The sequence below is a fragment of the Artemia sp. Qi Xiang Cuo genome, chromosome 8 (genome assembly GCF_049724085.1).
Source record: "Artemia sp. Qi Xiang Cuo chromosome 8, ASM4972408v1, whole genome shotgun sequence".
NCBI classification, from domain to species: Eukaryota; Metazoa; Arthropoda; class Branchiopoda; order Anostraca; family Artemiidae; genus Artemia; species Artemia sp. Qi Xiang Cuo.
The window spans coordinates 30,242,232-30,259,082 of record NC_142801.1 but is presented as its reverse complement, the minus strand read 5'-3'; the positions used below and the strand labels follow the sequence as shown (position 1 = coordinate 30,259,082).

Genomic DNA, 16,851 nt, shown 5'->3' with positions numbered 1-16,851 from the left:
GCCTTCTATAAAAACCTTATATGCCCACAGGGCATAACTTAAAACCATGGCCCCGAGGGTTGTGGTGGAGTGTCCTCATCAAAAATATATTATCTATGTGAAAATCAACTACGCTGAACAAAATGTATATCTCAAAATTTTTATTGGATTTGTTTGGGGGAATGATGGGCGTGGGGGGGGGGGCTAGTTGCCAACCAAACACGTTAGACTATAAAAAAGGGTACTAGCCCTTATAAATTTCCAATTGAATCAGCCTGTTTTGAAGTTTCTACGACAACGCCTTCTATAAAAACCTTATTTGCCCCCAGGGCATAACTTAAAACCCTTGCCCTGAGGGTTGTGGGGGAGTGTCCTCCTCAAAAGCATATTTTCTATCTGGAAATCAACCATGCTGAACAAAATGGCACGCTGAATCTTTTGATTGAATCTATGTGGGGGACGGCGTAGTGTAGGGGGGGGGGCTATTTGACCTCAAATCACGTTCGACTATTAAAAAGGGTACTAGCCCTTTTAATTTCAAATCGAATAAGCAGGTTTTTAAGTTTCTACGACAACACCCTCTATATAAACCTTATATGCCTCCAGGGCATAACTTAAAACCCTTGCCCTGAGGGTTGTGGGAGAGTGTCCTCCTCAAAAACATATTTTCTATCTGAAAATCGACAATAAATAACCAAGTCACACTCAAAACGAGCAGAAATTAACATACGTTGGGCTCAGAACCCCTATACCTTCCCAAGGCCAGAACATAATTTGCACTTTACTGAAAAAAATAGAAATGAATGTGCATTGTCAGTTTAATACACATATACTCATATTTAGTTATCAAAATTTTAATATTATTTGATTTATTAAAGTTATAAAAGAATAACATTTATATTTTTTTCAGTAAAGTGCAAATTATGTTCTGGCCTTGGGAAGGTATAGGGGTTTTGAGCCCAATTCATGTTAATTTCTGCTTGTTTTGACTTTGACTTGGTTATTTATTGTAATTTCTGATCGTTTTGGGTTTCATTTATTTATCGATGGTGATTTGTGGTAGTTTCACGCTTGGTAGATTATTTGATTTTGTTTTTGCTCATTTTTTGTTTAATGGAGTTCTTTACTTTTCTTTGAAAAACTAATTTTGTGGTAAAAGTTTTTTTTAATTAATGTAAACAGAAGACTGGCAGGATCGATACAACATACCAATGTACGTACATACGAGTGCTGTTATTGGTTTTAAAAATAAAGATCACTATCTAGTCGTGTCTAGGGTTAATCAAAAGCAGAAATTTAGGAAGGATAACTACCTTCGGGAAGTTTTGACGTAGGTAAACTCCAGGATGATAATTTGAGAGAAACTTTCCACAAACAATATTAAACTAAAGAGTCTAAAATTAGACAATATAGAAGATGGATGGAATAAATTTAGGAAAATAGTTTGTGAAGTAGCAGATGGCGTCTTAAAGAAGAAAGTTAGAAACGCAACTGCGAACATTAGTGAAAATGCTTTGAGTTTAGTAGAGAAGAGGAGGGGCTTGTACAAGGAATATTTGACTGAAAGATCATATTAAAATAAGAGGAATGTAAGGAAAGTAGAGAAAGCATTAAAAATGAAATAAGGGTGTTTGAAGTAAAGGCCATGGATAAAACTGCTGAAGATCTAGAAGATGCAGCCAGACAGGATGTTAAAAAAAATATGAATTGCATGTTAAAAAACTGGTAATAGTCAATCTGGACCTGTCCCAGTTAAAGGTAAGGACCTGTCCCCAATTTTTGGTAAGCTTTGATATAGTTTCAAGAAATATATGGAAAAGGATGAAAAATTTTGTAGTACTTTAGAAATGTAGGTTATTTTGGTCAGAACATTTTGAGGTACTTGTGTATTATATGCCACTTGCTCAAGTTTATGCTGTGTAAAACTCGAGAACAAATTGGTTTCTTCGTTAGTCTCTTTCAGCTTAGCGTGAGATAAGACAAAGACAAGTGAAAGAATAGATGGGAAGTATATAATTTGTGCTATATATTTGCAAAGAAGAGGGGGGGGGGTAAGGTATTTGGACAGTTTGACAATTCTTACTTAATAGTATGCAGAATAATACCTAATACATTTGCATGCAGACTCGCTATGCTTTACCCCCCCCCCCCCTCTAATGTGCAAATATATAGCCCAAATTTATTTCTAAAGTGACGAAGAAACTAACGAAGAAACCCGTTCGTTCGCGAGTTTTACGCATCGTAAACTCGAGTGAATGGCGTATAATTCACAAATACCGGATTTTTTCATCGAGAGAGAGCCAGATTTATCGGTATTATTTAATAACGATCAGAAATTAAATAAAAAACCAAGTTTTTTCTTTAAAAAACTTGTTCCGTATGTTTCCCACTAACAAATACTATCTGTAAGTAATTAAATAATAAAAAAAGCAACAACAAGTTTTTCAACTGAAAGTAAGGAGCAACATCAAACCATGAAACAAAATGAAATTATTACGTATAGAATAAGGGATGCCTCCTCCTCAATACCTCCCTCTTTGCGCTAAAGTTTTTTTTTAGAATTTTAAAACAAAGCTTGTTGTTCTAATTAAACGGCCATTGTCTTTCAGGAATCGTTCTTAAAGAATTAGGACAAAAAGTTAAAAATTTAGCGTAAAGAGCAAGGTCTAGTGGAAGGGGCAACTCCTTTCAAATACGTAATAATTTCTGTTTTTTGGGAGCCAGGGGGTGGGCACTAATCAAGATTTTGCCCAGGACGCAAGAGAGGTCAGAACCACCACTAATTGCCCCTTTTTTTCAGATCAGGTGTATTCTAATATATTACTAATCCAGTTCCCAGTTTCCCATCAAATCACGCACTACCCGTAATGCAAATCATCTCATAGTTTTTATGGAACATCTCTACCTCCTGTTCCATCTCTTTTCTATTCTTTATGACGATCTAATACTACCTTTCAGATTTGACTAATGGAATTACATTATCCTTGGATATCAGCAGCTTCTTGCACTTAAGCCTCACTGAGTTACAGCTTTGTAAAGGGCGTTTAATTATTCATTCCGTGTCTGCTGCCAGTCTATCCATTGATCATTAATCTGCAGCCTGAAAGTACCTTTTACTGCTTCTTCCTCCAGGGAATTTTCCTTGGGCTGAAGTTCATACTCATGGATCCTGGCTTGGGCTCTCCAACCATGCAAATTGAAAACGCTTGCATGACAATGATTTCAACAGTTTGTGACATGTCATGACTTATGCTCAATGTATTTTGGCTGTGTATAGCTCTGTTGGAATCTTTGCATCAGATTTGCAATCAGCAAGCTTCTTTTGAAAGATTAGTGAAGCCTAAATTTCCCTCAATCATGCAAAGTTGCATGTTGCAGTAAAGAACATAACTTATTTCTATTTCTTAAAAAAAAACTTTTAGTAGTCACAGCCTTCCTTTACCTTCTGTTGGGTTTAAAGATTTTTGTTTCATGTAATGCGCAAAGAACCAGAGAAGTAGATATAATGGTAACTCAGCTATAAGCTCTTTCGTTGTACCGCCAGTCAGTTCATTTCTAATGAAATAGAACTTGATCTTGCATAGAGTTCATTTATTCAATTTTATAACATGGTTGATATGGTTAAACATATGCCCTGTGTATTTCGATGTAAGACTAGCTGTATAGGGGAGGGGGAACATTTTGAACCGTTCCCCAAGATGGGTTTCGAAGACCCCTTCAAAGAAATTAAAACATGGGTCTCGATACGAATGATTTTCTCATCATTCCACTTCCTCTGAAATCTATTATCCCCCCTCCCTCCTATTAGGGTGGCTTGAATCTACCTGAGAGTGTAACTATAATCTTTTAGTGGACTCTAAAAAGTTTTTATCTGTATCTTCTTTAGTAGAATTGCCCTAACAGTAGTTTATGTTCCAAAGTCTGCCCATTTTGAAAACATACCGATGATTACAGGTCTTATCAAGAAATCAGCACCGAGTCGTATCATTAATGTAGCTTCCGAGGCTCATCGATTTCCAAAGAAGTTGGATTTTGACAACCTGAATTTCAAGACTGATGGCAAAGGCTTATTCAAGATTTATGGTGTGACAAAGCTCTGCAATGTTTTATTTACTAAAGAATTGGCTGCCCGGTTAAAAGGAACTGGTAAGTCTCGCGCTGGCGCAAAACCTTATTGACTTGAATTTATTTTACCGTCAACACAATGTTTTTCTGTTTCACGTTTCAGAAATGACACCCCCCCCCCAAAAAAAAAAGAGGGAAGTCATTTGAAGATAATAGGATTTAACCAAAATAGATTTCTTGAGCCTTTCATTAAGGCGTAAAACATTTGTGTTTTTTTTACGGGAGTTAAGTTTTGTTTTCACAACCAATGAAGTCTGATTAAGATAATTTCTACCTGCAAATAAATTAAATAAAATTCCAATGTGTCTAAAGAATTTTTTTTAAAGTCTGCTTTGTCAAAATTATATAAGTAAAAAGTTTTTGGCTCGGTTCGTGTGGTAGTCGAGATTCGGGAAACGATTTATTTAGTTGAACACTATTTTCCTATTTTTCTTTTTAATACCATTAATGAACTTCAGTAATCTAAGATTTGTTAATGGTATATAAGGATTACTACCTAAATATATTCACGCTCAGAAGCAGTGCTTCTGCTGTCTAAAATTTTTTTGACGTTACCCCGAATCTCCCGAGAGAAAGATTGGGCTCTCCAAAATTTTTCTCTGAATTAACAGTCGTTTGTGTATGAATATTAACACAAAACACAAATTCTTAATTTTCGTTAGCGTTAATTTTTGGAGAAATTTAGGAGAATCAAATTATCTTTTGGGGAAATATAGGGAAATCCGAAAAATTCAAGTAGAAGCGCTGCCCAGAAGTCAATCTAACACCAAGTTTCTTGAAAATGCCTTAAAAAAAGGCAATGAAAACCACCGAAAGTTAAGATAATTATTCCAAACTTACTCTTTCTGTTGAAAGTAGGATTTTATTACCTCAGCTGTTGTCTCTGAAGCTCATATTTATGCTATAAAAAGTTATTTCCCTTAGTTGCGCTTTAATGTGCATTAGTTGGACTTGTCAAATTTTTGGTTAACTCATGTTTTTTTTTTTTTTTTTTTTTTTTTTTTTTTAATGCCTAAAAGAGTGACTCAGTTTAATATTGATTTCTAAACATGATAAAATAGCAATTGAGAAAATTTAAAAGCAAGAAACATTGCAAGTTTTGATTATTAGTTTCCAATAATCGGGTGGAAAAAAAATATTCCGAATTTTGCTTTAGGTTGCCTCTGCATTATAAAAAAAATTGTGCTTATGTAGGTTTTAATATTGAGTTGATAAAATCGCTGCTAAAAAGAAAATTTTTGTACTGAAGGGGCATTATATTTATAATAACGATCCTTACTTGAAGAGAATTTCAGTTTATACGTAAAAAGGTTCCATTGCAGCTGAACCACAGAACCACCGTGCAACTTAACCACCTCGCAGTTGAACCACCGTGCAACTGAACCTCCGTGTAACTGAACTCTCGTGTAACTAAACCCTTGTGCAACTGAGCCCCATTTAACTGAGCCCTCGTGCAACTCTACCCCCGTACAACTCAACCCCATTTATCTAAACTCCGGTGTAGCTGAACCCCCTTGCAACTGAACCACCGTGCAACTGAACCCTCTTATAACTGAACTCTCGTGCAACTCAACCACAGTACTTAGATTGGGTAAAACACAAGTTAGGATTTTTACATGTTGAACCTTGTTGGAATTGTTTGCTTTTTAAAGTCATGATATAAATGATTGCCACAATGATTAATCAAAAAGTTCTGTTTTGTGGTCACAAAAATAAAGAAAACCGGACGTCACAAAATATTAAAGCCAGATATATTTCTCCTTTTTTATGTTGCTAATGGGGGATCCCTTCGTCCTGTCACTGTCTACGGGTCTAGGCGCTTATCTCCCATCTCCCATGGAAAAAACCTTCCCTGAAAAATACCCCCTCGCGGAAAATATGGTTTTCCAAATTTGAATATTTATTTGAGTTCTGTTACTTTTTAGTTTAGCTGAGAAGTGCTAAGGAAAGTGGAAAAGAGGAATTTATGTATAAATCTTGCCCCCCCCCCCAATAAAAAAATATTCTTTTTGTGGAAAATCTTCCAGAAACTCACCCCTTCCCCCTCCTTTAGAAAACTCCCACGCGAAAAGTATTTTATGTTTCCCAATAACAAGCACTATCTGTAAGCAATGGACAAATTACAAAACTTAAAAAGGTACTTGACTTCTGGAATGGGGTTCTCTGATTGTTTTGTCGTTAGGGAGAGAAGGAGATACCGCAAATGGTGCATCTTAATACCAAAGCATCTCAGCGCTCATTGAGCCTTCGGATAAATACAGAATTAACTCTAAAGGAGAGACGAGAGGAGGATGGAGGTAGAAACTGTTTTATAATCCCGAGGCAGTTCTAGTATTTTTTTATAAGTCGAAAGTGATTAGAAACCTTTCAATCGCAAGGGGTATTTTCGGGGGGAGATTTTTCACGGCCAGTTATTTTCCGTGGGGGGGGGGGGATATTTTCTGCAACGGGGTATTTTCGAGTATTACTGCGAGGTGGTATTATGCGAGGTATTTTTACAGGGTGTTTTTCCCGGGGGGGGGGGGGCTGGTTGCCCTCCAATTACTTTTGACCTTTAAAAAGGGTACTAAAAGTTTCAATTTTCAATCGAATACTAAAACGTGATTAACAAAAACCCCTAAAGTCCTCGGGGTAAGGGCTGTAGGCTATTGTAAGTTACCCATTGCTAAAATTTAAGGTTTTTATAGAAGGGATGGTCGTACAAACTTTGGAGAAGGCTCATACGATTGGAAATTGAAATTTCAAGTTCAATTTTGAGGAACCAAAGGTAATCAGAGGACAATCAGCCTCTCCCTCTTAACCGCCATTTTCCCCCCAAATGGATCCGATCAAAATAAAAAAAAAATGTTTGTTCAAAATAGCCATGCCTCTGGGGTTAACAATCTCACCAACCGCTCCTTTATTAAGGACTGTAAGTTAAGCTAGTTACTCAGTGTTAACACATAAGGTTTTTATGGAAAAGATTTTTGTATGAACTTGGGGGGGGGGATGCTCATTCGATTGGAAATCAAAAGTTCCAGTGCACTTTTTAAGAGTTAAAAGTGATCGAAGTGCTTCCACTCTCACGCTCTTTTTCCCCAAATATATCCGATTGATAATTTTGAGACGAACATTTTATTTAAAACAGTTCAACGGTTAAATAACTATGTCTCCAGGGTTCACAATCCATAACTCCCGGTACAAGAGCTGCAAGTTATGCAAGTTACGTATTGCTAACATTCAAGGTGTTTTTGTTTTTTTTTATCAAGAAAAGAGGGCATGTTTGATCCTATAAATAAGAAAAAGCATGGAGCATTGAGGTCAAACCGTCACATCGTTACATCAGCCGTCACATCGTTCGGAAAATGTTTAGGAGCATCTTCAACTAAATCAAGAGGTAGTATGTGCATCCAGTTTTACAAAACGACGTATCTGCAATATGTCGAGAACAGCTGAGGGTATAAACCTAAAGGTATGAGGTTTAAACTCTCAGGGCATGTTGGAAAAAAGACTGGAGTGCAACCAGTCCCCCTCCCATGTCATATTCAGCTGCAATCTCCTCAAAGACATCTGATTAAAATTCGTTATCTAGATTCACAAAGGTCTTATATTTTCAACACATATGTTTATTACTTAATGTCCAGAAAGGTGTGATTCATCTGAAGAAAGAGAAGAAATGAGCTTTAATGGTTTGTGACATCCGATCTTTTAATTGCAAAAATTTAACAAAGCTTTTTTATGAATGATCTTGATCATTCATAAAATGATGTCCAAAAACATGATGTGTAAAAACTCTAACTTTTGTTTTACCCAATGATATTGCCTCATATTTTTAGAATACTAAAAAACTGTGTTCAGTGGTTCAATTGCACAATGGCTCAGTTACACGAGGGTTCAGTTGCACGGTGGTTCAGTTGCACGATGGCTCGGTTGCACGATGGTTCAGTTGCACGGGGGTTCAGTTACAGGGGGGGGGGGGCTCACTTAAATGGGGTTCAGTTGCACGAGGGTTTAGTTAAATGAGGTTCAGTTGCCCAGTGGTTCAGTTACACGAGGGTTAAATTTTACGAGGGCTCGGTTATACAGGAGTTCAGTTGCACGGTGGTTCAGTTACAGGGGCTCAGTTGCTTGTGGTTTAGTTACACAGGGGTTTAGTTGCACGAGGGTTTAGTTAAATGGTGTTCAGATGCTCGGTGGTTCAGTTGCAGGGGGGTTTGATTATACAGGTGTTCAGTTACACGGGGGGTTCAGTTACAGGGGTTCAGTTGCTTGTGGTTCAGTTGCACGGGGTTTTAGTTGCACGAGGCTTTAGTTAAATGGTGTTCAGTTGCCAGGTGGTTCAGTTACACGATGGTTAAGTTGCACTTGGGTTGATTATACAGGGGTTCAGTTACACGGTGGTTAGGTTACAGGGATTCAGTTGCTTGTGCTTCAATTACACGCACAACACGTAAAAAATAAAGTGAGTGAAGTTTCTTGCTGCAAAGATCTAAGAAAAACATTTTGAGAAGGGTTTGATCTGGCGTGTCAACGATTAAAGTTATCATAATTTCAGCTAACAAGTATTTTTAGCTGATTATTTATATCCTGCTGTTTTTATTTGTTTTTCAAAATTGCGCACATGCACGTTTTCTCTTTAAGTTGACTTAAAACATTGGGAAAACTAGTTATGTGGAAAGGATGAAAATAATACGAAGAGACCACCAATAACTCTCATCTAAATTCTTCCTTTCCCTTTTTTTCAATGGGGTTCTTCTCCTGAGTAATTTGTGTTACAAATACCTGCACAAAGAAGAAGAAGAGTCTCGCCTTCATCATGAGCTTGAGGGACGTTTCCCCCCAATTTGTAAGGTTTTAGAATTTCTTCCCCTCTGAAAAACTTGATTACAATCAATAAGTATTCTTAAATAACTACAATAATTAAATAAATTATTGCGATTATTGTCAAGCTACTAAATAATTTGTTGTTTTATGGTTCTCAGGTACTAATGTCTTCTGTTTACATCCGGGTTCAGTAAAAACCGACGTTGGTCGTAATTGTCCTTTATGGCTGAAGTGTATAACTTGGCCTTTTTGTACGCCTTTCTTTAAGGTTAGAATTGCACGGTTTAAATGTTGTCGCAGTTTGAGATGTAGCTATCAGATAGTTGGCTGCTGAAGCCTGGCTTTGTTTTGTAGTGTTATTAATTTTGTTTTATATTTGTTCGTGTCAGCTCAGACTTTTGCTTTGATAACAATAGTTTTATGTAAAAGTTTATGGGCTTTGCCTAGGAATCAGTGTCAATAAAAACTTATGAAGATTCTTGAAAATAGGTGGTGAATGGACGTTTGGTACTCGACAACACGACCAGAGGCATATCTCCAAGGTCATTGTAAAATTTAGACAGTCAAAGCAAGCAGGGCATTTCTGATGGGATGGAACCTCCTTGTTGTCTTTAAAATCTAATAACTTTAATAAAAACAAATATATCGAATATGCTTAAAAATTCAAGTAACTTATGGATATTGTAAGAATGCGCAGACGTTTCCACATGGGTCAGTCGTCAAAAAAATTGTTTGTCTCACTAAAATATCTCAGTGTACCATAAGGCTACTGGAAATATATAATATTTCACAGAAAAAGCCATAATTTCGGTCAGTAACACGTTTCCTCATAAACACTAAATGAGGTGATTGCATGCTAAAACCAAAACGATTAACCTTCAGTCTACTAAAAAAATTTTTCCAATTGCAAGTTTGCTCTTTGAATGTTGTTGTAAAATGCTCAGACATCGATTTTCAAGCCTTATTTTTCTCCCATAAAATGACACTTCCAATGTTAATTTTTCATTTTGTGTCTTCGTCTGGTTCACGCAAAATAAATTTTTACCTCTTCAGTCATTATTCAGGATCTTGCTGCATTTAATGACAATCTGAAACTATTGGTAACAATGCTGACAAATGTAGTAACAATGCTGACAATTATTGATAGCAAATGCTTCAAATAGTATTGAATTGAAAAGATTATATGAATTGTCTGAATACTAGGGCTAATATATAATTTATTCTTCTGCATAGTCAAAGCACAACTCAACTATAGGCAGCACGATTTTCAGTCGCTATAGACATTACTAAAAACTGCGACATGCTAAAAAAGACGATAAAGGTCGACCTGTCTCTTGAACTTAAACCGGCCATAAAAACAAAAATCTAACATAGGACTTACCACTGAGGATTTCAAATCGTGATTTTTGCCTTTTTAACCCATCATACAGTGGATAAACTTGCTACTAAACGAGAATTTAAGACAAAAGGAAGGTTAAACATTGTGACTTTTGTATCCTACTGCTGTAGCATCTAGTTAGCATCTGAGCATGCTAAGTAAAAAATTTTTATCATTCTCTGGTGATAATTCCTCATTGTTATGAAGTTGTTGCCCTTCGAGGTGTTTTCTAAGCCAAACCATTTTTCTCTTCATGACTGACACAGAGACGTTTTCCTATTCTTAGAATACGACTATTTATCTTCTAGATCGCAGAGATTTCTTGATTATATTTTCCTTATAAATCAGTATTAAAGTTGCACTTTTTCTGAAAAATTAAGTTTTGCTTCAGTGGGGTTTATCTAATTTCAAAATGGAACTGACGCCTGCTTCCCTACAGTTTTGTTAAAACTAGTAAAAGCAGCTTTTTGTCGACTAACTCCACTCGCTATAGTTGTCAGCTTGGTCTTATGGGTCTCGTAAATGGACGATTGTATGGCTGAAATCATAACGTTATTTTTCTATTTTGTTTCAGTATATGCTTTTTTGCATTTCCATTTATGTTTTTCTATTGTAACTTTGAAAACAAAATTCAGATTTCTCACTTTATCAGTTTTTAGTTTGCTCTGGACAAATATAAAAATGAAATTGTGGGTGCTTTATATCTTATAGATATATGAAGTTTAAGAAACAGAAAGTTTTATCGCCTTACACAATTCAATTTACATAAAAAAAAACGTTTTGTGACTTGGTTCCCATCGTCTAAAAACTTTTAGTTTAGATAAATCAATATAAAAGGTCCAGCCTATAAAACGTATGTGGTGTTGCTGTTGTCTCAAAGACAAGTTGCAGGTTTTGATTTTAAATCTTTGCTATCTAGTGGGAAAAATCCTCAAAATGTGTTTGTGTCTGCTTATGTGCTTGGGTATGAAGAAAGTTCTGAAGGGCGGTTTGAAATTGTCCTATTCAATTTGACTTTAAAACAGAACTATTTATTGCCTATTTGTTGGTATTAGAAATGGCCTGATTTTAGAAAATGGGTGAAACATCACCATAATGGCGAGTGATCTGAATGGAAGTTACACCGTCACATTCAGCATATCAGAGAATTATTTTGCAGAAATTTCAAGCTCCTATTAAGAAAAAGGCAAAATTTCGCATTTTTTGAGAAAGGATAGTCGTTTATACATTTTTTTTTGTGTGTGTTTTTTTTTTCAGCGGCTATTGTATCAATGCAGTGACCCTAGAGAGTCATGGCTCAACTGACCGAAGGCTCAAACTTCTACTAACCTTTTTAAGCAGCTAAAGAGGTTTTGTCTGAGCAAAGTGACTTTTTCCGCCATTTGGTGGCGCAAGACAATTTGCGAGAAAATTCGAGAGAAAATTCCAAAATTGCCCATCTGTTCTGAATTATTAAAAAGCTATCTATTCAGCTTTCCAGTTTCAAATGTTATAATACCTCACAAAGTCCCATTTATCCTTAAACAGACATGCAGCCATTAAAAAAAAAATAACTGTTATAATACACCGTTTATCCAATCAAATTAATAGTTATGAAGTATCGCGTAGCTACGCACCAGTTATTAAGGTGGATTTGGGTGGATTACTTTATGGGAGGAGGGGGTACTTAAGGCCTCAAAAACATTTTTAGGACTAGTTCTTTAGGGGAATTCCATAAATATTCCAGAGAATTTGGATTTAACCTCTATCTTCACTTCATTTGCAATAATATAGGATGAATGTATAGCAATAAATGTTAGATGAAGCCTGTATTATGGTTTCTAAAGGGATGAAAGCTCCTTCTTGTTGCTGAAGCGTTATTTTATTTTTGAAAATCCTGTTTGAAAACGAAATACAATAAATGAGCCCCTTTTCTCGAACCATTATTATGTAAAAGTCAAGCTTTAATATAAAGAGTGGGGCTGAGGGAGCTTTAGCCCCCTTCACATATGGCATAATTCTGGAAATGATATCAAAGAAAATAATTAAATGAAGAAACAAGTTTTTCCAAAACTTTCTATGCCTAAATAATAATTTTTTAATACAAATATAAATAAATCAATCATTATATAAGCTCTCAGCTAGTCCCAAAACTTTAAATCCTGTCAGGAAAGGTAAACTAGCATGTGAAGGGCAAACAAATAAAAAAAAATTCATTATAGTTCACCATTTCAAATATGCTATAAATACTATTTTTATCTAGTAAAAACAAAATCTGAGCTTGTTTTTCTTGTATAAACCGTGTATTGTTTTATTTTATTTGTCTGAATTTGTGATGGGATGTTATATCTGAAATCCTACCTGAGACCTTGAAGATTCTAAGTGCAGTTTTATGACGTAACAGATCAATTTAGTCTGGACGAAAGGGACTCGTGTAAGCTGTTCGACATAGTGTACGACCATTTCTCATTTTTAGGAGTTATTACATTTTCTTTACATCCTGGTGTAATTAAGACGGAATTCAATCGCTATTTGCCTAAATATATTGGATCTCCTTTGGATTACATTCTTACTCATATGTCTAAGGTAAAACAATTGTACGAACAAAACCATGCATAATAATCCATTTTCTTTTTCTCTGAACTCCTTTTTGACAAGGCAGCCACTAACTTGAGTGATCTACCATGTTTGAACAATGCTTTAAGTATTAACCCTACTATCCAGATATTAATATTCAAAAATTGATCTAACTATTGGAAATGGTGATGGGAAGAGGATAAACTAGTAAGATTCATTCATAAGGAAGCTTTGGACTGGATTAAACTCCATATAAAGGCTATAAGTGTCAAAGAATATATCATATCCTGGAATTCTTATCTACAAAATAAAAAAAAAGATAGGGGGATGGCTCTATTCTTGATCATCTAGTATGTTGTCTTGTTCCTTAGTTTACACTGTTAATGATTATGGTTCTAATTGATATATCTATTCTAAATAGTTAAAATTTTATTTTAACTTGATTCTAATAGTTAAAATTGATTCTAAATAGTTAAAAATTTTATTTCTCATTGTGATTTTGCACAGTTCACATCTTTATTACTAGTGCAGTACTAATGTTATCAAGTTCTGTTGCTTGTGAATATGAAGTAGATGTTTAACGGGGAAACTGGTTACTTTGTTGTCTCTAATTTTGGATCGTAGTAGGTGAAAACGAAAGAACGGTCCTCACTAGGTCTTCTTTAAATCCTTGGCTCCATTCTTGGAAGCCTTCCCCTCTTTTATGTAATATTTTTTAACCTAACAATGCTTTATTCAATCATAGATGTCTCTGCCTACTCTCTGCACCCAGGAGCCGTCAAAACGGATTTTGGTCGCTTTGTTCCCAAGATAATCCAAGCATTTCTATGGATAGCAGCTAGTGGCTTTCTTAAGGTCAGCATGGCATTGTTGCATGTTTTTACTATTTGTTAAAACATGGGGCTTTCTGAAATAAGCTTTAAAACTTGAAAGTTAGGCCTTAGTTAGTGTTCAGTTTATTTTAAACTCCTATATGCCTTTTAGTGCTACTCGGTAAAATTTGCTTCAATTCGCCGGTCGATCAGGTAACTAGTTCGATTGATCATAACTTTGCAGGAGTATTTCCGGGAATGGGGGGGGGGGGGGTGTCATAAATTGATCGAAACAGGTGAATAAAATGAAAAATATAGGAAATTGGAAAGTGCATTGTCGAAATCATTAGATTTTTGTGGGGTCAGATGTGAGAGTCATCTCTTCTGCTTTCGCCTCCGGTATATAGAGTCTGGATATATTATATTCTATATATATACTGAAATCTTATTTACATAACAAAAATAAGGTCCTTTGGAATAGTATAATAGCCATCTTGATGGATGTATGAATACTTAAATTATTCATAAATTCTAAATATTTAGAGATCTCTTATTCTTTATATTACATTAATGTATTAATTAACGAAAATTTTCGTTAATTAATACATGTATTAATATATTAATTAATGAGGAATATTTTGAATGTAAAATAATTTCACGAGGTAGAAGCTGCATATACAATGATTGCATAGGAAAAAAAAAATATTGTAACAATTAAAAAAAAAAAAATTCCAGAAGATAAGGTTTTCAAAGAAAAGTAAAGAGCCCCATTAAACCAAAAATGAGCAGAAATAAAGTCAAACAATATTCCAAGCGTGGAACTGCTACAAATCACCGTCAATGAATAAATGAAACCGAAGACGAACAGATATTACAATAAATAACCATGTCAAACTCAAAACGAACAGAAATTACCATGAGTAGGGCTGACACCCCTCTTGCCTTCCGAAGACCAGAACATGATTTGTATCTTGCTGAAAGCTACTGCTCCTAGTAGTAGGAACAGTAGTAGCAGTAATAGTGTTGTATTAATAGTAATAGTAGCAGTAGTGACAACAGTATTAAAAGCAATAGTAGCATGTACATTTTGCCTTTTGGTCAGATGAATATCCCCCTCATGATGCCCCAGAAGATTCATCTTGATACGGTAAACCATTCAAAAATGTTGCTTTTACGCCCTTTTGACAATCTGTATGCACCTAGCATGTTTTGATTTAGCTCAACTTTCCCCTCAACGTTTCATGAGATCTTCATTTAAATATCCTGAGCCTTGGTAGTACTTGGTACAGAAGTAATGGTTGTAATGGTAGTAGTAATAGCAGTAGTTTCCATTTCCTGGAAGTTCCAAATTTCACTCCTGAGTTACGTCCTTTTGACAAACCGTATGCACATAATGTGTTTTGATTCAGCTCAACACTCCCCTCAACATTCTCTGAAAGGCTCAACTGAATGCCCTTCCTCTTTTTGGAAAGTAAAGATGAAACGTGCCCACCTTTCTCAATAACACATAGTATATATAAACAATTGAAAAATTGCCTAACTTACAACCCTTGCCCTGAGGACGGTGGGGGGGGGGGGGGGGCTTTACATCCACAAAGACAAAATTACCGGACCTTTCACCTATGCTGAGCTAATTAGCTGTCTCAGAATTTGGATTAGATCTGTTTTGGGAAATGATGGGCGTGGGGGGGGGGGAGGGTGCTGGTTAGCCTTCAATCACTTTTGACTCTTAGAAAGGGCGCTAGAACTTTAAATTTCAATAATAACTTTATATGTCCCTGGGGCATAACTTATAACCCTTGCCCCTGGTCTCCAAGGGGTAGTGTCAACCCTTGATGCATTGTTATATGATCTTTAGACTATTTCGAACAAAATGCCTGTCTTAAGATTTTGATCGGGTGCATTTGGGGAAAAGAGGGCGTGATGAGGGGTTGGTTGCCTTCTAATCACTTTTGACTCTTAAAAAGGGCACTAGAACTTGTGTTTTCCTATGAAATTAACCCACATTACTTACAACCCTTGCCTCTGCATTCGGGGTGGGGGTGTATCAACCCTAGAGGCGCTGTTATATGATCTTGGATTATTTTGAGTAAAATGGCTATCTCAAATTTTTGATCGGATGTAATTTGGGAAAAGAGGGCGTTGGGAGGGGGCTGGTTGCATTCCGATCACTCCGATTACATTCCGATCACTTTTGACTCTTAAAAGGTAACTACAACTTTCAAATTCCATTCAAATGAGCGTCCTCCAAAGTTTATTTGCCATCCCTTCCATAAAAACCTTATATGCCCCCGAGGCATAACTTACAATCATTGCCCCCAGGCTCTGGGGGTTGTGTCCAAGGACATATCCAGAAGGGATGTTAGGGGGTTTGAACCTCCCTCCCCCCATCATTTTGTCTGACTCGTAAAAACGTAACAAAAATGGATATAAACTATTTTTATGCGTTTTTTAGTTTTTTTTGTGTACCCCTCCCCCCGAAAAAAACTCCTTGTGTAAAAAATCTCCGAAAAAAAAATCTTGGGTACGGCTCTGGTTTTGTCAACCGCGAAGGCCTAGTTATATGATCTTTGGACTATGTTGAACAAAATGGCCATTTCAAAGTTTCGATTGGATGTATTTGGGGAAAAGAAGACGTTGGGGGGGGGGGGGTGGCTAGTTGTCCTCCAATCACTTTTGGCTCTTAAAAAGGGCACTAGAACTTTTGATTTCCAATCGAATGAGCCTTCTCCGAAGTTTATTCGACCAGCCTTTCTATAAAAACCTTACATGTTAATAATGGGCAACAAGCATAACTTCGCCCTTGCCTTGAGGACTGTGGGGGTTGACATCATCAAAGATATAATTAATGGACCTTTCAACTATGCTGAACAAAATGGCTATCTCAAAATTTTGATAGGAAGTGGTTGGGGAAATAAAGGGCATAGGGGGAGGAGTGTGGTTGCCCTTCATTCACTTTTAACTCTTAAAAAGGGCACTAGAGCTTTCAATTTGTAATTGAATGAGCTCCTTTCGAAGTTTCTACGACAACTGACTGTTGCGGTGCCTATGATTTTGTATATTATTGGTTTTCTTTTCGTATTTACAAGACGCATATTCTTCTTTAAACTTTAATTGAATTTGAAATCTGTTTAACAATAAGATCTGGAAAGAAGAGGTTATCGATCTGGAAACAAGTCTGCTGTTTTTTCCATACAG

General features: G+C 36.1%; 1 protein-coding gene across 5 annotated transcripts in view; it reads left to right on the top strand.

Moving 5' to 3' along the window:
* LOC148949319 (retinol dehydrogenase 12-like) overlaps positions 1 to 16,851 on the top strand; it is a 516,801-nt gene that overhangs the window by 458,002 nt on the left and 41,948 nt on the right. For 3 of the 5 annotated variants that reach the window (XM_089093350.1, XM_089093351.1, XM_089093352.1), the window contains exons 5-6: positions 3,934 to 4,125; positions 13,587 to 13,696. In XM_089093350.1, the coding sequence (XP_088949476.1) occupies positions 3,934 to 4,125; positions 13,587 to 13,696 (302 nt within the window). Of the gene's footprint in view, positions 1 to 3,933; positions 4,126 to 9,065; positions 9,176 to 12,740; positions 12,851 to 13,586; positions 13,697 to 16,851 lie in introns of all 5 variants that reach the window. The other 2 variants (XM_089093353.1, XM_089093354.1) reach the window with 2 other exon arrangements.